General features: G+C 40.6%; 1 protein-coding gene across 1 annotated transcript; it reads left to right on the top strand.

Annotated features, from left to right (window-relative positions):
- Positions 1–330: 330 nt before the first annotated feature.
- PCMTD2 (protein-L-isoaspartate (D-aspartate) O-methyltransferase domain containing 2) lies at positions 331–20,147 on the top strand. Its single transcript, XM_008588054.1, has 6 exons — positions 331–396; positions 3,736–4,066; positions 8,346–8,448; positions 9,399–9,570; positions 13,649–13,772; positions 17,298–20,147. Exons 2-6 carry the CDS (start codon positions 3,760–3,762, stop codon positions 17,672–17,674), a joined length of 1,083 nt encoding a protein of 360 aa, XP_008586276.1. The 5' UTR covers positions 331–396; positions 3,736–3,759; the 3' UTR covers positions 17,675–20,147.
- The last annotated feature ends 224 nt before the right edge of the window (positions 20,148–20,371 follow it).

The following is a 20,371-nucleotide window of genomic DNA, read 5'->3' as shown; positions in this document are numbered from 1 at the left end:
CGCCCTCGGCGCCGCCCCACTCCTGCCGCTGGTGCCGGGCCGCTGCGCAGGCAGCGCTCGTCCGCTGGCCCGGGCGCCGGCAGGTGTAAAGCGCGCCCCCGCGGGCCTTCTCCGGAGGCGGCACAGGCTGCTCGGAACAGCGCCCCCGCGCCTGGGGACGTGCGCTCGGGCGTCCGGGAAAGGTCCTCGTGGCGGGGTGGGAGGGCCTCCTGGGCTCGCGCCTTCGGGTCGTCTGGGAGAGGGGTGCGCCTCTCGCCCCTCCGTGCTCGGGCGCTGGGGATGCTTTCTTTGTTCTCCTCAGCGGGGGAGAGGCCAAAGGAGTCTGCGCTGCTGAGCAGCTGGGACAGCCGCTGAACAGCTGGGACAGACCGGCGCTCGAGAGGCGGTGGAGCTGAGGTCCTGCAAACGACTCACACTCTCGTGGTGGTGCTTGGGGCGTAGATGCTTGCTTCTGTGCGCTCGAGGAGATGCGAGGGAACTCCAAGGCCATGGGTTCCGTGCCTCGCAGGGCTCCAGTTCTGTTTGTCCCTGCAGTGGCACGTGGCCGAGGGTGTTCTGAGGAAGGGCTCGTTTCAGTGTTTGCAAGTCTAGTTTTTAGTAAGCTGTTCTGTGTATTTGTTAGGAATTGTCTTTATCCAACGTGCATACCACTGGTCTAGCTTTTGTCAGGCCTGCCAGTGGTGTGCATGTGGCAGCCTTTCAAGCATTTGAAAAAAGCCCCTTTGCATTCCTTGTAAGAATTCTAGTTGTCAAGAGGAGATGGCTCAGTTTTTTTGCGTCGTTTTGCCCGGTGGAGGTGTGATTTGGCGTCCTTTTCCCCAGCTCATCTTCCACATGAGTTACTTTGTACATATTCTCCTTAAGAAATGACATCCAGACTGGAATGTAGCCCTCTACGTGTAGTTTGTGAAACCCAGCATCGACTGGAATCGGTATCCTCATTATCACGGCTTCGTGCTTACATTGACACAGTCACAGTCATAGCTTACTCAAGTGTCAGTCCTCGGACCCTCCCGGCCTCTTGCTCTGCTCCGTGAGTCTTCCTCAGGTGCCCTGGCAGTTGGTTTTGGAAGGAGTAGTACCGAGAGCAAGGTTGCCGTGTTGGACTATGGCCAATTACTACAGAGTAGTGGTTATATTCAGGATTACAGCAGATGATAAAGTGCACAGTATGAGGGTACATCAAGAAGTACATGAAAAAATTTCCATTGTCTTTCAATTCTATTTTTCCACGAACTTTTAAAAAGTACCCTCGTATAATCAAGTGCAGCATCCTAAACATGATTCTCCACTATTATTTTGAAAAATAGGATTTGACGGGATTGTAGAATCTAGGTGAAAGTGGTAGGACTTGGTTTGGCAAGGATGTCTGAATTTGTTGTTGGTGTTTTTGGTGGCACCATGACTGATCACATCCATGGTCAGTAGTAAGCCATCATGGTTTTCAGTGCGAGAGGGTGTTAGATTACCAGGCAAAGCTAATAGTAAATATCAGATCCCACAGATATTCACATGCATCCTAACAGTGGCAATAGATAGGGTTACCCCATACTCAAAAGATTACCAACATGTTGTGTGGTAAAAAGTATTGTTCCCTTGAGAGATTTCAAAAGCTACACTGGTGTGGTGTAAAAAAAAAACACTGGCCCTTGGCTGGACAGTCCTGGGTCTGAGCCATATCACTCATCTCACACTGGCTGTGGGATCATGAGCAAGTTAACTGCTTAGTCCCAGTTTACTTCATAATGTTGTGAAGTTTACATGAGGTCATGACTGGCAGTGGCACCTGTAATGAGGTGATAGCTGTTTTTATTAAAAAGCTGTCCTTTTAATATGGAATAAACTCACAGTGAGGAGAATTCCAAAATAAGTGACAGGTACTCATTGGGAATAGAACATGCTCACTACACAGTCTGTTGTTGCCTTCTCAAGAGGAAAGGAGGGTACTGGAATAGTGGTAGAACATTGTATATAGGTCTGTGAGTGAAGAAGCAGCTTTCCTGACCCAGCACTGAGCAGGATGCATGATTTCCAGGTCTTTTCCTAAATGGACCCTTAAACGTCCAAACACATGACTCCACTGTTAACCAGTGATCCAGATTGTAAGATGACTGTGCTAGGCTATGGGTGTAGTCTTAGAACTAAGTGGCTTATCCGAGATTAAACTCTACCTCATTAGGACTTCATTCTGTTTGTCTATGTTTACTGGCCGTGGACTATAATCTAACATGGACTCTGAAACAACTTAAAAAGGGGGTGAAAATTTAATAATTGGACCATCTGGGTGATTTGAAAAATCTAATATTCAGCTCTAGGATCTTGATTATGAAGATTGACTCTTCCACCATAAAATGGAAGAGAATTTGTGTTAAGCTGGATGCTTCTTCACATGTTGTATTTACCTGTTGTAAGAAGCTGAGGGGTCATCCACGTGGTCATTTATTTTCAGAACCTCTACCATCACTACTGTCAGTTGTATATGTGGGTGTGATTGGAATCTTCTCCCAAGTATTTCCTTCTGACCCTCATCCTGCTGTTAGAAATCCAGAGATTGTAGGGCCGGCCTGGTGGCGCACTGCTACAGTGCGCCGCTTGGGAAGTGCAGTGGCGCTTCCCAAGGGTTCGGATCCGCCAAGGGTTCGGATCCCACATACAGACCGGCCGCTCACTGGCTGAGCGAGGTGCGGGAGCAACACCGAGGGTTGCGATCCCGATGCCGATCCCGATGCCGGTCCCGGTACGGTACGGGCGCGACACTGAGGGTTGCGATCCGTTGCCGGTCACGAAAAAAGACAAAAAAAGGAAAAAAAAAAAAGAAAAAAAAGAAATCCAGAGATTGTGAGGCGGAAGCAAGTATAAACTTTGTAGTGATAGGATTATAATAGGTTGTTATGAAAGTTGTCCTGATTGAGAAAATGTGTCAGTCTTCTTGGGGTCTGGTGGTTATTTTTACCCAATTTATATCATGCTTTGTAAAGCATCACTGTCGTATGTGAAGTAAAGCCATTACTTTGAGAAAGTCATGTTGGGTAAGTGAAAATAGGGAAGGATATTTTTACAGTTTTAGGAAGAGTAAAACTTTTCCAGATGAACGAGCATCTCCCTCTGAATTAGATGAAGGCACATTGCATTTTAACGGTTGGGCTCAGAAGGATACACACCACACTTTTTCTTCTTAGAGGCGATCTGGGAGCAGGTGAGGAGGGAGAGCTGGGAGCTGCACCGAGTGCCCTTCAGAAGTGGGCGTGGGAAGTTGTGGTGGCAGCCCCTCCTAGGCTTAGGCTCTAGCCTTGAAACTGATTTGGTGTTTGTTGCGAAAGGCACTTGTCACAATATGTTCTATTTGGGAAGAGAATTTTGTTGATGATGTTTTTGCTTACAATTTGAATATCAGCATATCCAAATCAACAGATTGTTTGGATTGCTTGACTTGGATTGGTATTTGTGTATATTTTGGGGGGTAGAGTTCCCAGATAAGATATAGGATACCACTTAAATTTCAAATGAACATCGAGTAATTTGTTAGTATTTGTGGTTTACCTGAATCTCTAATTGAAGTGGTATTTTTTTCTTCTAAATTTTGCATCTCTGGGGGGTGGGTTGGGTGTTGACAGAAGATATTCCATCTGTATTATTTTCATAATTCAGAGTTTGAAATTGGTATGTATTTAGAACTTTTATTGTTATAATCTTAACTTTAATGTAAATAGCTCTTTTTAACATTTTTAATTGTAGTGTTGCCTAATTGTAATCTTGAACATGGGCGGTGCTGTGAGTGCTGGTGAAGACAATGATGAGCTGATAGATAATTTGAAAGAAGCACAGTACATCCGGACTGAGCTGGTAGAGCAGGCTTTCCGAGCTATCGATCGCGCAGATTATTATCTTGAAGAATTTAAAGAAAATGCTTATAAAGACTTGGCATGGAAGCATGGAAACATTCACCTGTCAGCCCCATGTATCTACTCAGAGGTGATGGAAGCCCTGGATCTGCAGCCTGGACTCTCGTTTTTGAACCTGGGCAGTGGCACTGGGTACCTCAGCTCCATGGTGGGCCTCATTCTCGGTAAGTCTGGAAGGAGAATCTGACAGCTCATGTGTCTCTGTTTGGGAGATATCTCCTTGGATAGAACATACAGTCTGCTGAAGGCAGGCCCTGGTAGAGACTGTGGCCTTCCCAGCAGTATCCCAAAAATCATAATCCTGAAAGATCAAAATCCCAGAAATATAATCCTGGAAAAAAAAATAATTAAAAATTCTTTAAAAGACATTTATTTACATTTTTAAAAGGGGATTTATTCGAGAAACATAAAAACAGCAGAATAATTTATAGGCCACTTTACACAATAAAATAGGCAGTAATAACATATACATGTTTGCAAGCATAAGTACTTGGTATACTTGGGAGTCACACAGGTATAAGAGTTATGAGCAGGTGAACCGTATTCATAAAGAAATAGGTCAAACAGTGAAATATATAAATTCATATCACTGTGGTCAGTAATTGTGTGCACCTAGCTTTATAACTGTTGTCATCTGAAATACCATGATGAACACTCTGAATTTTTTGGTGAGATTGGTCAAAAACTCCTCTGGGCCACCACTGTGTAGACAGTCACCCAGAGAACTGAGGTCTCGAGAAATTTTCTCTTTTACAAATTCATGCACAAAAAGGACAGCTTTTCATTTATTGAGGAAGTTTCAGTGTTTTTATGCACACTAATGGTGCTTACATAGAAAGTCAATGTTGTGGTAAAGTACTTTCGTGGAGTCAAATTTGTAAAAAGTGTATAAAGCAAATTAGAACACTTTTTAAAGTTTTACACAATTTACATCCAGTTTTGGTAACGATGCAAAGTTGCAATACATAGCATGGTGAATTGTAAAAAATAATGCTGACAGTTTAACACAGTGGGGAAAAGAACTAAAAAACGAACCCCCCCCCCAAAAAAAAAAAAAACCCAAAACAGCTAAAAATAATGGGGCATATGAAAAAGTGTGTTACAGGCATAGATTGTGGGCAGTTGCACAGAGGGACCCTGTAAAAACTGGCCGACTTTCATGATTATTACTATATTTTGAAGTCTTACATTATGATAAATAGCTACTTTTTTTCTTTTTTAAAAATGTAAATGTCTTTTAAAGACATTTTCTAAAATTATTTTTTCCCAGAGTTATATTTTTGGGATTTTGATCTATTGGGATTGTGATTTTTGGGATTTTAGACTGAAAGGATTTTGTTTTTTCACGATGTCAGTGTTTGGGATTATGGCGTTCAGGATTGTGTCTTTTGAGATTATGGCCCAAACCCTTGCTTTTACTCTGAGTGAGGTGGAGTGGTTTTGCCAGAGGAGCGATGTGTGCTGATGTGTGCTGTGGAAGGTTACTCTGAGGGGGAGCAGGGGCCAAGGCTGCTGTGGCATGCTGGCTGAGAGACACTGAGTGAAGCTGGTGCAAGGTGGCTGGAGACTATACAAGTACTTTTTGATGTTGGAACTGACAGGATTTGCTGATGGAGTGGATATGGGTATGAAGGAAACATCAAGAATGTCCACAAAGTTTTTAGCTTAAGTATTTTGGTATTATCAAGTCAGTGTAAAATTCTCGATATTGAGCATTCAAGTTATAATGGTTTACATGTTGTATAAAAAATACATTGCATGTACATCAGCATTGTTCCTTTGTAATTTTATAGTCACTTTGGAAAATCCCAGCAGTAACGATTGATTGATTTTTGTGGATATGGAATGGAAATTTTGGTTTCTTTATAAGTTTGTATATTTTGGAATTTGGTGAAATTTTGAGACTGATCATTTGGCTTTAGGATATAGACTCTTACCTTCAGATTTTTAAGTTTGTAGGTTTTTATTTTTAAGCTTTTGACCCTAATTTGATACTTGGATTGAGACTATTCTGGTTTTTATGCTTTGAGAAGAGAACACAGTGCCCAGATTATTTATCATTTTTGAATTTGCGAATTATGATTCCCTGCCTTGTAGCTGGAAAATTGGAGGAGCTACTGCTAAGGTAGTACTTCTGGAGGAAATATATTATCAAACTGACTGGATTACAAATGGTATTGAAAAGAGCTGAAATGTTTAGGAAAAGGTGACTCAAGTAAGCCTGAAATGGCCTGTTGCATTTGACATCCCCTAGAAGTTACAAAGAAATGGTTACAATTCAATACTGTTGCTTCTCTTTTCTGAGTCCCCGATTTACTAGGAATTTCATTAGATGTCCGGAGAGGAGACATCTGAGAAAGGAAAGGCGTATTTTCTGCTGTAGTAGACATGACTTGCTGCTCTGATGTATTTGAAGGAATTGACTTTAGAGTTTGCTGTCAGGGGTGGATTCCACGCCTTGGCCAGGCCGCTCTCTCTGTGTCCAGGTGCTCCAGTTTATTCAACCTTAATGCCATTTGGTGCAAATCATTCCAGAGTGAAAACCTCATTGGCTTTTCAGTGCCTGCGCATGTGAGGTCTGCAGTCTTTGATCTGACATAGAGGTCCTCACTCTGAGCCTTTTGCCTGCTCTAAACTTCTGGGCTCAGCCACATTCCCATGTTCTGTGGGCCTCTCTCCCCTTTGCTCAGGACTCTCCTTGCCTTTGGTTCTCATCAGCAAGGGGAGGACGCAATACCTGCTTCAGAGATGGGAACTCAAGACTAACCTGTCTCAAAGTGCTCTGTGATTAGGGAGCAGCAAGTATGTGGGAGCTGCTCTGCCAAGGGGGGGCCTGTGGGTCTGGCTTCAGTGCCATGTCACAATGCTGTGTCCTAGATGCCGCCTTCTTGACCTCGTCCTGCCCACGCCCCCCCACCATATCCTCCTCCCCTTGCTAGTCATCTTTTTATTGGTGGGTGGGGGTTGAAGTATATGTGTTATTACTCTGGTGTTAAGCTTCTTTGGAATAGGAACCATGTGCCATATTGATTGTTAGAATTAACTACTCAATAAGTGTTTTGATAGTGAAGGTGAGGGGTTAATGAAAATGTGATGAATAGGAAAAAAAAAAGCAGCTTTTCTTGGTCCTTGGCACAGTGCTCCTATATCACAGTGATGGGAATTGAAGTCACAGAGTTGGCAGAAGGTCCTGAAGTTCAGAATAATTTGGGATTTGAGGCTGTAAACAGTGAAAATATGACTTCTCAAATAGGGTGTGTTTTGAGGAGGGAATGTTTTAGCAGCAGCTGTTGGAGAAGAAGCTGTTGAGAGAAGAGTGTAGCGGGCACAGCTGTCCAGATGAGGCCTGGGAAGCCTTGGCCTGAGGTGCTGGCTGTTGTCCTAGGACAGGACCAGATATATCCAAGTGGCAAAATGTGAGGGTGGAGGAAGCCCAGATGGTGCCTGTTTATATTTCTGCTGGATTGTAGGGTTGAGTGCTACAGTATGAGTACATGTCTACCAAAGAAAGTCCTGCATGCCCTGTTGATTTTCCCATATAGATTTTGAAAAATTGAGGTGTAACTTACCTATGTCACATGAACAAGTGTGAAGTGTGGAGCTCAGTGAATTTTTGTAGTGTTCACATAAGTATCACCCAGAACAAGATGCAGGGTACAGCGCTCTCTCCAGAAGGCTCTCACGCCCCTCTTCCTTCTTGAAAGGTGACCGGGGTTTTATAAACCTCCATCAGCACAGAGGAGTTTTGCCTGGTTTTGACTTTCATGTAAATGGGTTCCCACGACATGGAGATTCACCTTAGTTACATTTAAATAGTTTATTCTCTGCTCACCCAGATTTAACCTAGAGCAGTTTTATATTATGGGAACGTGTTCATCATTAAGCCGGCTCATAACTTTCTCAGTTTTATTTCAGATTATTGGTAAATTTTCTTTGATACAAAAATGCTTCATTGTGACTTGGAATTATATATTTTTTAAATGATTAAAACCTATTTTGTGAGGATTATTAAAATGTCCACATCTGAGTGTTTTGGGGGAACTTTTGGGGAAAACAGAATTGTCTTAAATACACCTCTGGAAAAGCACAAGTGAAGTCTGTCAGTTTCATTTGCAAATACATGTTTCTTCTTTAATTTGGTAGTAAGGCCCTGAACTCTTGGTTTTTTTTTTTTTTTTCTGTTTTCAACTGATCCTTTTAAAATTTTGGAACAGAGACCCAGAAATCAAAACAAGCATTTATGGTGTAGTGAGCAGGAACTGCTGTACACATTTAAAAGTTAGCCCTCATTTAGGCCCAGTAATGTGATAAAATTTTAAAACCTTGTGAATTTCTGTAATTATCTGTGTTAAATCAGATGTGTTTCAATTGCTAAAATAGAAATAAATGAGCAGGAGTTCTTGCCCTCAGTTCTAAAAGTGTTCCTATTCTCAAACCTTTTAGGTCCTTTTGGTGTAAACCATGGGGTGGAACTTCATTCAGATGTGATAGAGTATGCAAAACAGAAACTGGACTTCTTCATCAGAACGAGTGATAGCTTTGACAAGTAAGATCAAATAATATCCATTGGGTCTGAGGGTGTAAATTATAATTTAATGAGCTTTTGATTAGATAGATAGAAATCAGTTTATTAGTGTTCATATGCCAGGAAATGTGATTAAACTGTGGTAGGTGATCCTAGGGATATTTACATGTCTGTTCTTTTTTTTTTTTCCTTTTTGTCTTTTTTCGTGACCGGCAACGGATCGCAACCCTCAGTGTCGCGCCCGTACCGGACCGGGACCGGCAACGGGATTGCAACCCTCGGTGTTGCTCCCGCACCTCGCTCAGCCAGTGAGTGGCCGGTCTGTATGTGGGATCCGAACCCTCGGCGGGAGTGCAGCCATGCTCACAAGCGGCACACTGTAGCAGTGCGCCACCGGGCCGGCCCACATGTCTGTTCTAATTATTTTTTTAATATTCTGTGTTTTTAAGGGCTTTAGGTTTTTGTAACTATGGTACCTACATAAAGGTAATTTCTCACCAGCATAAGGAAAAAATGTTCATTTTGCTGAATTTTCATGTTTCCAATATAGACAAATTTTTATCACCTAATTATTTCAAAAATAAAAGTGTTGCATTTGTCTCTAAACAGTATGTTTAACTAGCTCTTCCCATTTTAAAATAAAGCATTAAAGTTCTCATTTAGAGATTAAAATTTTTAGAAAAAACAAACTTTTCTTTCCTTCATTTCACTCATTTTATAGATCTTGAGTATGATAATGAGCTGTAAGATGAGCAGTGACAACGATGATTGGAGGTTGTTTTAAATTTGCATCATGCTTATGTTGTTTAGTATATAATTCTTTCTGGAAGTGTGGCTTCCCTGGCTCTGTAAACTATTACATTGCCCTGGGATTTTAGAATTAAAACATAACCTGTGGTTAGCATAGATTTACTGTGTTGACTTGTTGCAGCGTGATACATTTAGTTACAGAAAACATTTTTTACTTACAGGTTTGACTTCTGCGAACCTTCCTTTGTTACTGGTAATTGCCTAGAGATTTCTCCAGATTGTTCCCAGTATGACCGAGTATACTGTGGGGCCGGTGTGCAGAAGGAACATGAAGAGTACATGAAAAATCTTCTCAAAGTAGGCGGGATCCTTGTTATGCCCCTGGAAGAGAAGGTCAGAGTCCTTCATTACTGGCGTTTTTGCAGACTGCTTGGCAGGATGTGTTGCAGGTGGTTTAAATATACTCACCTTTATGACAGCTCCCTCCATGTCACAAGTTGGGAAGCAGAGGCAGGGCAGGTGAGGGAGCTGGCCCAGCCCAGGCCGTGCACATGCTCTTGCTGGGGCCTGCACCTGAAGCCCTCCCTCCTCTTTCTCCTCTTTTCCTTCTTCACCCCCTCCCCTTACCCCCACCCGCCTTTCCTACCTCCTCCCTTTCATTCCCCCCAACTATTATAATTGTTCTATTGTGAGAATTACTGCATATAAAATTATTAGAGTAGTTATATTCTAATTGCTAGTCTAATTGTTAAATACCTTGATGACAAATATATTACAGGAATCCTTTGCTTAGTGGGAATCTTGTCCAATTTTGCTATTTGGTCATGCATGTCTATGTATATTTTAGACACTGAGTTTCACTGGGAAAAATAGATTATAATAATGAGCACATTTAATCAGACATGAATTGGTCTCAGGAAGAGTGTCTATCAGTCTTAAAGAACTAGGAAAAACAGAAATGATAAAATTAGAAGATTGTGCATTTTTATGCAATTTTGTGCAGTTTTTAAATATTAGCATTTATTTTGTTCAAAGAGTAATATTCATTTTAGAAAATCCATAAGATCTGAACATTAAGAAAAACTGCTCACCATACCTATCCTGCTGTCGGTGTGTGATTTTTACAGTGCTTTTCTTTTAATTTATACTCCTCCTTTTAAAAAAAGTTTATTGTGCATACTGGTTAATAACTTACTTAAAAGAGTTCATGAGTATATTTTAAGTCATTTAATGGTTCTACGTCATCATTTTAGTGCTTATGTAGTAGCTTGTTGAATCATTGACCGAGTTTACTAACTAGCTCCTGTTATCAGACATTAGGCTGTGTGTAGTATTTCATTATTACTTACTGTTATATAAAGGCTTTAGTGAATATCCCATAATTTAAAAAAATTTTCATCTATGAATATTTCAGTATATATCTGTAAAAGGGCTCTATTTTTTAAAACATCGTTATTGACCTAAAAAATTAATAGTAATTTGTTAATATCTTCAAATATCCAATTTGTGTTCAGATTTTCCTTACTGTCTCAAGAATTTCTCAAGTAGTTTGTTTGAATGAGGGTCCCATTTCAGGTTTATATCCTGCAGTTGGTTGATGTGCATCTCTTAAGGCTTTCTTAGTATGTAGGTTCTCCTTCCTTCTCTCTTTTTCACTTTCTCCTTGCAATTTTTTTGTTGAAGAAATCAGGTCATTTGTCTTATAGTGCTTTCTGCAGTCTGGATTTTGCAGAGAACGTGTCTCTGTGGTGATGTTTTGCATGTTCTTCTGTCCTCTGTAGTCTTTATGAATTGGCATTTGGATCTGGAGACTTGGTTAGGTTCAGGTTTGATTTATTTGGGACACAGGATATTTTCCAGGTGTTAAAAGATGCTTCCATTTGTGGGTACATCCTGTCTGCTGTCCCTTTTTTCTGATGCTGACAGCATGATTGTGGCCCTGATCCATTATTTTGTTAGGGCTATAGAATAATACATTCTGATTCCATTGTTTCTTCATTTACTAGCTGGAAGACTTCTGTAAAGAGAAAAACCCTTATTACTGATTTGCTTATCCTGAGGTATATTTTACACAGGAGAGGCAGGATACATTTTGATTCTTAACCTTTGTTAATTTTCTCAATAATTTGGTTCTCTAGCATCTGCCAAAGGTGGTAACCAATGAGGTTTTGTTTGTTTTTTAGTATCTTATGAATTCATGGATTTAAGCATATCTAATGTTTTAACATTGCATGATTCTTGCTAAAATGCAAATTGTCTCTTCTTTGTCCAGTGTGAGCCTCTTTATGTTGGTTCTTGGCCTTTGATACAACCTCAGTAGTCTTTGATAGCTTTTTCTGTTTTCTGGTAAGAAAAGATGTTCCAGACTCAGTTTGTATATTTTTGACCTCAGACTTGGAATTAACCATTTCTCTGGGGACCTCAGTTTCATTTTAATGTGAGTTGGTGTTTAGAGGCCACAACTGGGGCCTAGGAGTGCTCATTGATACTGGATTAGTGTTTTCAGTGGACTTCCAGAACTGGGATGTACACAGACACATGTACATGGTTTGGTTTTGTTTGGAGATAGAATGTACCGTGGATTCATACTGATGCTTCCATCTCAAAATCAGGACCAGAGGATTTTCTGACCTCTTCAGTCTCAACATCAGTTTCGCATTTCTCTCATGCTGGAGCGGCTGGTCCCCCCGACCCAGCCCATTGTTTGTCCACAAAACAGAATATGATGCACATTTGGGTGTCATATTCATATTCATTTCCAGCCTTTGTGTTGTTATGAACACAGAAGTGCTGCCATGAAGCACTTTTTGCCATTTTTTTGTGGATATTCTTGTATCTTTGTCTACATCCATTATCTCCTCCAGGTACAGGCTCAAAAGCAGAAGTGCTTGGGCAGAGTCTCTTCCCAGGCGCCCCTTCAAAGGCAGAGCTGTCAGCAGCCTGGAAGGGCAAGCAGCTGTGTCCTTGGTGACTGCTGTAGTGTGTGATGGGGCTGAGACACCCCCCTCTTTGCTCTTCCTTCCCAGAATATTGTTTTAAATATGTCTTTCTTATGCACATGATATTAGAAATCTTTGTTGTGTTGCAGTGCATTGAATTTTTGATTGGAATTGTATTATCTCTGGATTAATTTGAGGGTTTTGGACATCTTTACAATATTTTATCTGCTCATGTAGAATATGAAATAGGGGTTTATAGTTTTTTTTCAGGTTTCATATATTATGTATTTATTATATTAAAATATTTGATGTTCATCATAACTGTAAATTCTCCTTTTTAAAAATGCTTTTGAAAAACTTTTTGCTCATATACAAGAATGTCATTAACTTGTTCATGTTTACCTAGTATATGGGTACTTAATCTTTTTAGTTCTAAGATGCATGACATAGAATCTTAGGTTTTAGAGGATTTATTGGCTTAGATATTTTTAGAAAAGACTAGCCTATAATCATAGCATGACAGAACTGGCCAGGAATAGTACTGTGATCTGTTTAGGTCATTTGGAGCTGGCCCAGTTACACAGAACACACGGAGGGCCATGTTGTCTAATTGTGTTCTCTGATGCTCGTACTACTTTAATTCAGAAGAAACGTTTAGATGACCTGTGTTGCAGTACATTGGCCACCAAATTCTAGTGTTCTTGTGGAGGTGATGTCAGAATGAAGCTTGTTTAAACGCTTCAGTATTCATCTCCAAAGAATGAGGATAGGCATCTGGGTGTCCAGGATGACAGGTTTACATTTAAAGAAAGTAACAGTGACTCTGTAACAGTATCTGTTATTTAGTCCCCAGTTGTTGCAAGAATGTCTTTTTTGTAGTTATGATCCCAGGAGAAATAGGCCCGGATTCAGCATAGGTTGGAGTTTTGGGGTGGGTTGTTGTGTCTTTAATTACTTTTACTTTAGAACAGCTGCTGCTCTTACTTTCCCCCCAACTGAGGTCGAGAAAGTTGTTACATTCCTGACCTGATTGTTTCCTTCTGTTTTTCTTTAACTAGTTTCTCTGTCTTAGTTTATCTTATCTTTATTTCCTGTCAATAGAAGTTAGGTCTAGGGGCCTGAATATATATATCCAGGCTAAGCATTTTTGCAAGAATATTCATAAGTTAGATGTAGAGTCATGTGCCGCATGACGACATTTTGGTCAAGGTTGGGGGATGGTGGTCTCGTAAGAGTCTAATGGAGCTAGAGGAGTGCAGGAGGCTGTACCGTTGAGGTTTATGTAAGCTTACTCTATCATGTTCACACAATGATGAAATTGCCTAATGATGCGTTTCTCAGGATGTATCCCCGTTGTTAAGTGGCACATGACTGTACTTCATGCCATAGCACGTTAGGGGTCCATATTGTCATTTCATTTTAGTGAATCTGTGCATTTTTAGATTATACTCACATATAGGAATGATTATACTTAAATACAAGCTACCTAGTAGCCAACTCTTTTGAATATTCTTCTTTTGTCTTTGGGATAGTTGACTAAGATAACGCGCACAGGTCCTTCTGCTTGGGAAACCAAAAAGATTCTGGCTGTTTCTTTTGCTCCTCTGGTCCAGCCCTGCCATTCAGAGTCAGGAAAATCAAGACTTGTCCAGTTACGTAAGTAATAGATCTTTACTTTTTATCTTTCACATCGTTTTAATCTCATTAGAATTTGAAACGAGTTTTATAAGGACCTTTTTGATATTCAAGAGCATTTCCTTCCTACTGAGACCTTAAAGTTCTACAAGGGGTTTTAGGTATTTTAAAAATTATAATCTATTTTTAGCCTATCTTAGTTTATTTTAGCCTTCTGTTACATCTACAAAAAACTGTTGCTGATCATGCCACTAAAAGCAGAGGGCCCACATAATAGTTAATTCTCGCACGTGGGGGACTGTTTGCCTTCTCTACTGGGAGAGGTTTTAGAGAAAGAGTGATTGAGCTAGAGGCCACTTCACAGTCTGCTCCCCAGAGCAGCTGGCACCTGCTCCACCTGGGCACGTTCCTGGCACCTGCTTCACCTGGGCAGACCAAGGGCAGAGAGTACATTCCTGCTGGTCTGCTGGTGTGTGGCTGGGGACTGTCCCTGGGGCCTCCACGCTGAGCCTTTGCATTAGGTCCTTCAAGATGCAGAGTCAGCAAGGAGCTAACGGCAGGGCCAGTGTCTGTTTTAATGTTTATAATTTAAACCACACCTCACCCAGGGATGAGAATTCCAAGTGACTTTCCTTAAAATAAGATTATTTGGCATGTTCTCTGATCCAATTTATAAAATCGGGAAAATGGAAAAAAATATAGGCAGAGAAAAATAAATACACATAGTCTCACACCCAGAGACAATACATTTTGGTGAATACCTTCCAGAAACGTTTTTTCGTTTATGAGGAATCATTTATCGAATAGTAATCCTTTGGTCTCAGATAAGTACACATCATATGAAATAGACACAGTCCTTGAAATTTGGTAACAAGCAACAGTAGAACGTGCAAAGGGGCTTAGAGGGATCAGGGAAGGTTTGACAATCAAAGGATGATGTTTGTGCTTGGTCTTCAAGGGTGAAAAAGAATTCCTTGAAATGAGAAGGGAGGAAAAGTATCAACAGAGGCAAGGCAAAATTCAAAATGCACGTTCTCACTGTGTGGTCAGGTTTGGGGCATGTGGGAGAAACAGGACCTGGTATATAGGTTAGAGTTGAGTTTATCACATTGGCTGTGGAGAGCTGCTTAAAATTAAACATCTCTTATTTAAGCAGCTTTCCACAATTTTTAAAAAGATGTTTAATTGGTGTTTTAAATTAAAAGTGCAGCACATCTGTGTCCTGGGTAACCCTGGGGGGTCAGGCAGAGTGTGAATTTGTCAAATGCTGCTCCCTGAAGATCCTAGCAGAGTAACCTCTGTGGGCAGAGTTTGGGAAGGTGATACCACAGTTGGGGTATTTATGAGGGTCTGGTTGAAAGGGAGTCTCTCCGTGTGAGGGCTTGATCAGGCCTGGATGAGAATCGTGACAATGTGGTGGCAAGATCAGGCTTGGATGAGAATCGTAACAATGTGGTGGCTTGATCAGGCCTGGATGAGAATTGTGACAATGTGGTGACAAGATCAGGCCTGGATGAGAATCGTGACAACGTGGTGACAATGCTTGTTTTGAGACAAGGCTTCAGAGCCAGGCTGGATGGTAAGCACGCATGTGGTGCTCTTGAGGGTTCCTGAAGTGAACAGTCGAGTCATTTGCAGCTTTTATCTTGCTGGCCCAGAGTTTCCTAGACTAGTGAAGTCATGCTGTGGGTGAGGATGGCACCTGGTGGGGTTGTGTGTAGACACGTGGTGTGAGGTGGATGGGGTCAACTCTCACATTGAATGGACGGGTGGCATACTGGAAGCAGGAACAGTAAAGAAACTGTTGGAATTTTCCAGGCAAGAGATAAAGATGGAAACTAAGACACTGGCTTCTACAGTGGAAAAGATTCAGGGACACATATGGCCTCTCTGAGGAAGGACATGTGAGCCTCAAGTGTCCACTGTCTGTTGTAGATGTGGGTCTGTTGGGAGTCTCAAGGCCCCAGTAAGGACTGGAACCTGGGGAGCCTTTGGCTGGTCTCTGTTATTGAAAGCCACAGAATGGATGTAAAACCAAGGGTTAGCAGGCATAGCGAGAGGGGGAAATGGTGGAGACTGGAACTTTAGGGAGCCACGCTAGGCTGGGTGAAAGATGAGGAGCCAGAGAGAGACAGGCAGGGGAGTCAGAGGGAGGGGACAGTCAGTGGCCCCTTGGGGAGAACTGGACAGGCCAGAGCAGCAGTTGGGAATGTGATGGCCTGTGAAGGAGTTGTTGCAGCATCTTGTGTGGAATGGCTAGATCTCAGTGGCACTGGAAATAATCTTTCTAGAAGTGAGATGGTGAGGGAGGGAAAGAAAAGATGGAAATATTCGAGGAGGAAACCAGGGCATAGATAGGACAAGAGACATTGATCGTGGTGGTCAGCGGAGGGGCAGGGCTGAAAATAAAGGAGCTGCTGAAGCCTGTCCTGGAGAAGGGAGAAGGACCCCTTGTCCTCAAAGACAGAAAAGCAAGAGAGAAAGGCTGGTGTCGATGGAGGGAGAAGGTGCTACTCATTCTTTGCCTAGAACCTGGGACACAGGCCCATTTCAGAACAGTGGGGATGAACTGAGATGTTGTGCAGGCTGTCTGATTTTGGCAGTAAATGTTATGGATAACACAGGAGCCTTCCCTGTAGTGTGGACTATTGTTCTTTGGAGAAGTTGTGTACTGGAGGGAAAAGTGATGCTGATTTTCAGTTTAATGTATTTAAACACGCGGCCACTCCCTTCTCTTTGAGAAAAGCCCCGATATTGCCTACGTGAAACTGTGAGCTGCAGTTGCCCAATGTTCCTTCTCCTTGCAGTGCTTCAGAGTTTTTATTTTTCTTAAAATGTTCGGATTTGCATTTTTCTACTTTAATGAAAGAAGCAAATATTCAGTTTGTAAATTACTATGGAAATAAAATAGAAGAATATTATGTAATAATACAAGAATGAATACAGTAGAGAGAGTAATGACACTAGGCTGTCAAGGAAACAAACTATTATCTGTGTTTTAATTCTGCCACTGATTGATTAGCCAAGAGATATTGCTTCCTTTCCTTTTTCAATGTTAAGAATTAGTGTAGAGTTGGCCCTCCATGTGTATGGGTTCCATATCCCTGGATCCAACCAACTGTGGACCAAAAATATTAAAAGAAAAATAAATAGCATCTGTACTTACATACAGACTTTTTTCTTGTCATTATTCCCTAAATAATGCAGTATAACAACTATTTATGTAACATTTACATTGTATTAGGTAGTATAAGTAATCTAGAGATGCAAATACTACACCATTTTATATCAGGGACTTGAGCATCCACGGATTTTGGTATCCGCAGGGGGTCCTGGAACCAATCGTCTGTGTGTTTGACAATGTCTTTGGAAAGTACCTTACCAAGGCAAAGTAGATCACTAATTGACATTTGCTTACAATACTTTCATATTCCTGCAACATATTTGTAAATTTGACAGTGAGTTAAAATGGTGTAAGGATTTTTAGATGTATAATCTGTGTGGTGTTGTCACAGATGAGTTTGACCAGGTCTCCTTTGCCCGCAGCGCCCCTGGCGGTGCGCAGCCTCCAGGACCTGGCACGCATTGCCATCCGCGGCACCATCAAGAAGGTCATTCATCAGGAAGCAGCAAGCAAGAATGGAAATGGACTGAAGAGCACCCCTAGGTTTAAGCGCAGGAGAGTTCGCCGCCGTCGGATGGAAACGATTGTTTTTTTGGACAAAGAGGTCTTTGCCAGTCGCATTTCCAACCCCTCCGATGACAACAGCTGTGAGGACTTGGAAGAGGAGCGGCGGGAGGAAGAGAAGACACCGCCTGAAACAAAGCCAGACCCCCCAGTGAACTTCCTTCGCCAGAAGGTCCTGAGCCTCCCTCTGCCAGAGCCTCTGAAATACTACTTGCTTTATTACCGAGAAAAATAAGTCTGCTGTTTAAAAAGGGGTAACGAGGAAAAGCAGGTTGCTGAGTCTGAAGTGAGTGCTGCCCGCCTGCTGCGAGGGTCACTTGGGAGCAGGTCACTTGGGAAGGGGACTGCTGTACTCGTCCACATCAGAGTTTTCTTTCTCTAGCTCTTGATTGTCCTCTGAAATTTTGATTCAGTGGTATGATTTTTTTAAACATAATCTTACAAGATGTACACTGCAAAGAAGAATGTTTCCCCAAATTGGAGAGAATGCTCTTAGAGAAGGTGTGTTTTTTGCAGCTCTAGTAAAACACTAGGATGTGCATGGTAGAGACTGTCTGACAATCCGTCACACAACGTGCACATGGTATGCATTAAAAATGAAAGTGGAAGTTGAAATTAGCCTGTGTTTCTTATAAAGCACAAGTTGGTAAATGTATAAAAGCTTTTCCGGGTGTGGCACACCTGTGTCCAAGTTTGATTTTTTCCGGGTGTGGCACACCTGTGTCCAAGTTTGATTGATTCCAAGTTTGATGGAATCAATCTCTTACTGGCACTGAGTTTCATGTAACTTTTTAGTTACCTAGAGGCGGAAACATTAAAAAGCCATCCCTTATTTTAAGTAAATTAATTAAATCTTATGTGAGTTGTTAATTGTGATTTTTGAAAGGAAAAATTGTGATTAGGGGAGGTGGAATAAATATATCAAACTGCCAGATGTCTTTCTGGAATTACAGAAGAATTCCAAGTTTTTTTTCCCCCTGACACCTTTTGTTACCTTTAAAAGAACCACTGTCAAGTAAGTCCCTTAAAGGATATCCTGAAAAATGAAACAAGTTTTTTTGTGTAAGTAATAAGCTAAATTACTTTTACCCTAACCATAGGCATGATTATTTACCAAAGTTTAAAGACCATAGTGGGTTTCTAAAGTGTTGACAGGCTTACTCCTCAGAACAGGTGGAAAATATTAAGAATGCAAGAAATAGATTGGGGACTGTATTGTAGACAGCATGTGCTCTTTTGACTTCAGTTTGCTATTTTTCTGTGATCACATTAGAGTACTGACTCATAGATTTTATCTTTTATAATTCTGGAGAAAAAGATTTGTTAGTTTTGTAATTTTTCTTAAGAAAAAATATATGTATTTTAGTAGCCTCATTGCATTAGAACAGTTTAAATCAACAGTGATGTGTGAAATCAATCTTCTCCAGGCTTTGTGAGCCAAGAGCTTTCTGTCTTATCCAGCTGTGGGGCTGGAAGAAAATCAGGCTTTCTGGCAGTCAGACGGCAAAATGAATTGATTCAGAACACTGGTTCTTTTTAAAACCTTTTTTTTTTTTTTTTAACCCAAAGAAAAGAATAGTATAAATTGTTAACATTAAACCCAAACTCAGCGATGGAGTAGTATCCACATTTTATGATTAATTTTTACTCTTAGTGTCCTGGGAGTTGCTGGGGTTCATGGTCTCTGTAGTTTCACAAGCTTAACTAACTAATTTCTGGTTATTTTGGATTTTTTTCTGCTTTTTTAGTCACTGAATCATTTTTACCACACAATATAGTCTGCATGCACAGCTGGAAAAACCATGTATATTGCCCTAGACTGGTAAATTTAAGCTGATTTAAAGAAAGTTAGTTCATAGCTATGTTTACTTGCCTTCTAACTCAAAGTCAAGCTCCATTCTTTCAGAGAGAAATGCATGCTTTAAGTTTACTTGCTAATACTTTATAGTTTGCAGATCCTTGTTGACATTATTGTAATTGATATGTAGAAACTTATACGTTACTTGGGAATTTTTGGACATAATAGTAAATAAATGGTATCTGTGAAATCTATTATATTAGGTGGCTTGACTAAATTTTTTCCCTATAATTGTATATGCACTACATTTTTAAAACCACATTTGCCTTTATGCTAGATTGTAAAATTCATTAAAATGCATAAGATATGTTTTTCCCTGTAAAACTTTTCCTAGCATTTTGTATTTACATGTTGTCAGTCTGTGATTTTTAAACCAGAATTTGGTTAAAAAATATCATTGTAATATATGTGAGAAATAGTTTGGTGTTTATCTTAAAAAAAAAAAAGAATGTAAGTAAATTTTCCTGTGCTTGAGCACCTTATACCAGAATTCAGTATAATACATACTTCCTTTTTTTAAACTGATAAATCTTAACCTGTACTGTCTGTTAGGTATGTATTATAAACCACATTCTTGACAACTGTTTGCTTTTATGTTTTGCGTAGTCTGTATTTTAATATGTGACTTTTGTCTTGAAAAGTAGTAAAGCCATAGACTTGTGCAAAACAAATTTCAAATTGATAAATATTAAGTATGTAATGTAAGAATCAAATGTGTATGAGAAATACTTTTGCCAGTCTGGAACTTACAGGGAAAAACCCAAGAAATTTGAAACGTGGATTTTAATGAGCTGATGTACATGGAGAAACACAAATGATACCAATAAAGGTAAAGACATTTTATCCTCAGCATTGCTTGGTGTCGTCAAATTCTTGGTGATTTTCTTTTCAAAATCAAACTATTTCTTGATTGACATCACACAATTTCTTTCAAAGATACTTCTATTGCTTTAATTCTGAAACATTTATAGCAGACATAGGAAGGCATTATTTCTGATTAAAATGTGAAATTGGAATAGGCCAAAAAAAGTGGCTAGCTCTAAGTGCGTAAGACAATAGAGTTTGGAAGAGTGG

Source organism: Galeopterus variegatus, unplaced genomic scaffold (assembly GCF_000696425.1).
Source record: "Galeopterus variegatus unplaced genomic scaffold, G_variegatus-3.0.2 Scaffold4651, whole genome shotgun sequence".
NCBI lineage: Eukaryota > Metazoa > Chordata > Mammalia > Dermoptera > Cynocephalidae > Galeopterus > Galeopterus variegatus.
The sequence above is the reverse complement of the archived record's forward strand: the minus strand, read 5'-3'. Positions and strand labels throughout refer to the sequence as shown.

What these genes read in the sequence shown, in the direction of transcription:
- PCMTD2 (XM_008588054.1), top strand. Translation starts at nt 3,760, where the DNA reads ATGGGCGGTGCTGTGAGTGCTGGTGAAGACAATGATGAGCTGATAGAT. An exon ending in CATGGTGGGCCTCATTCTCG is followed by an intron (nt 4,067 to 8,345) that starts GTAAGTCTGGAA and finishes CAAACCTTTTAG; the next exon opens with GTCCTTTTGGTGTAAACCAT. An exon ending in ACGAGTGATAGCTTTGACAA is followed by an intron (nt 8,449 to 9,398) that starts GTAAGATCAAAT and finishes TTTTACTTACAG; the next exon opens with GTTTGACTTCTGCGAACCTT.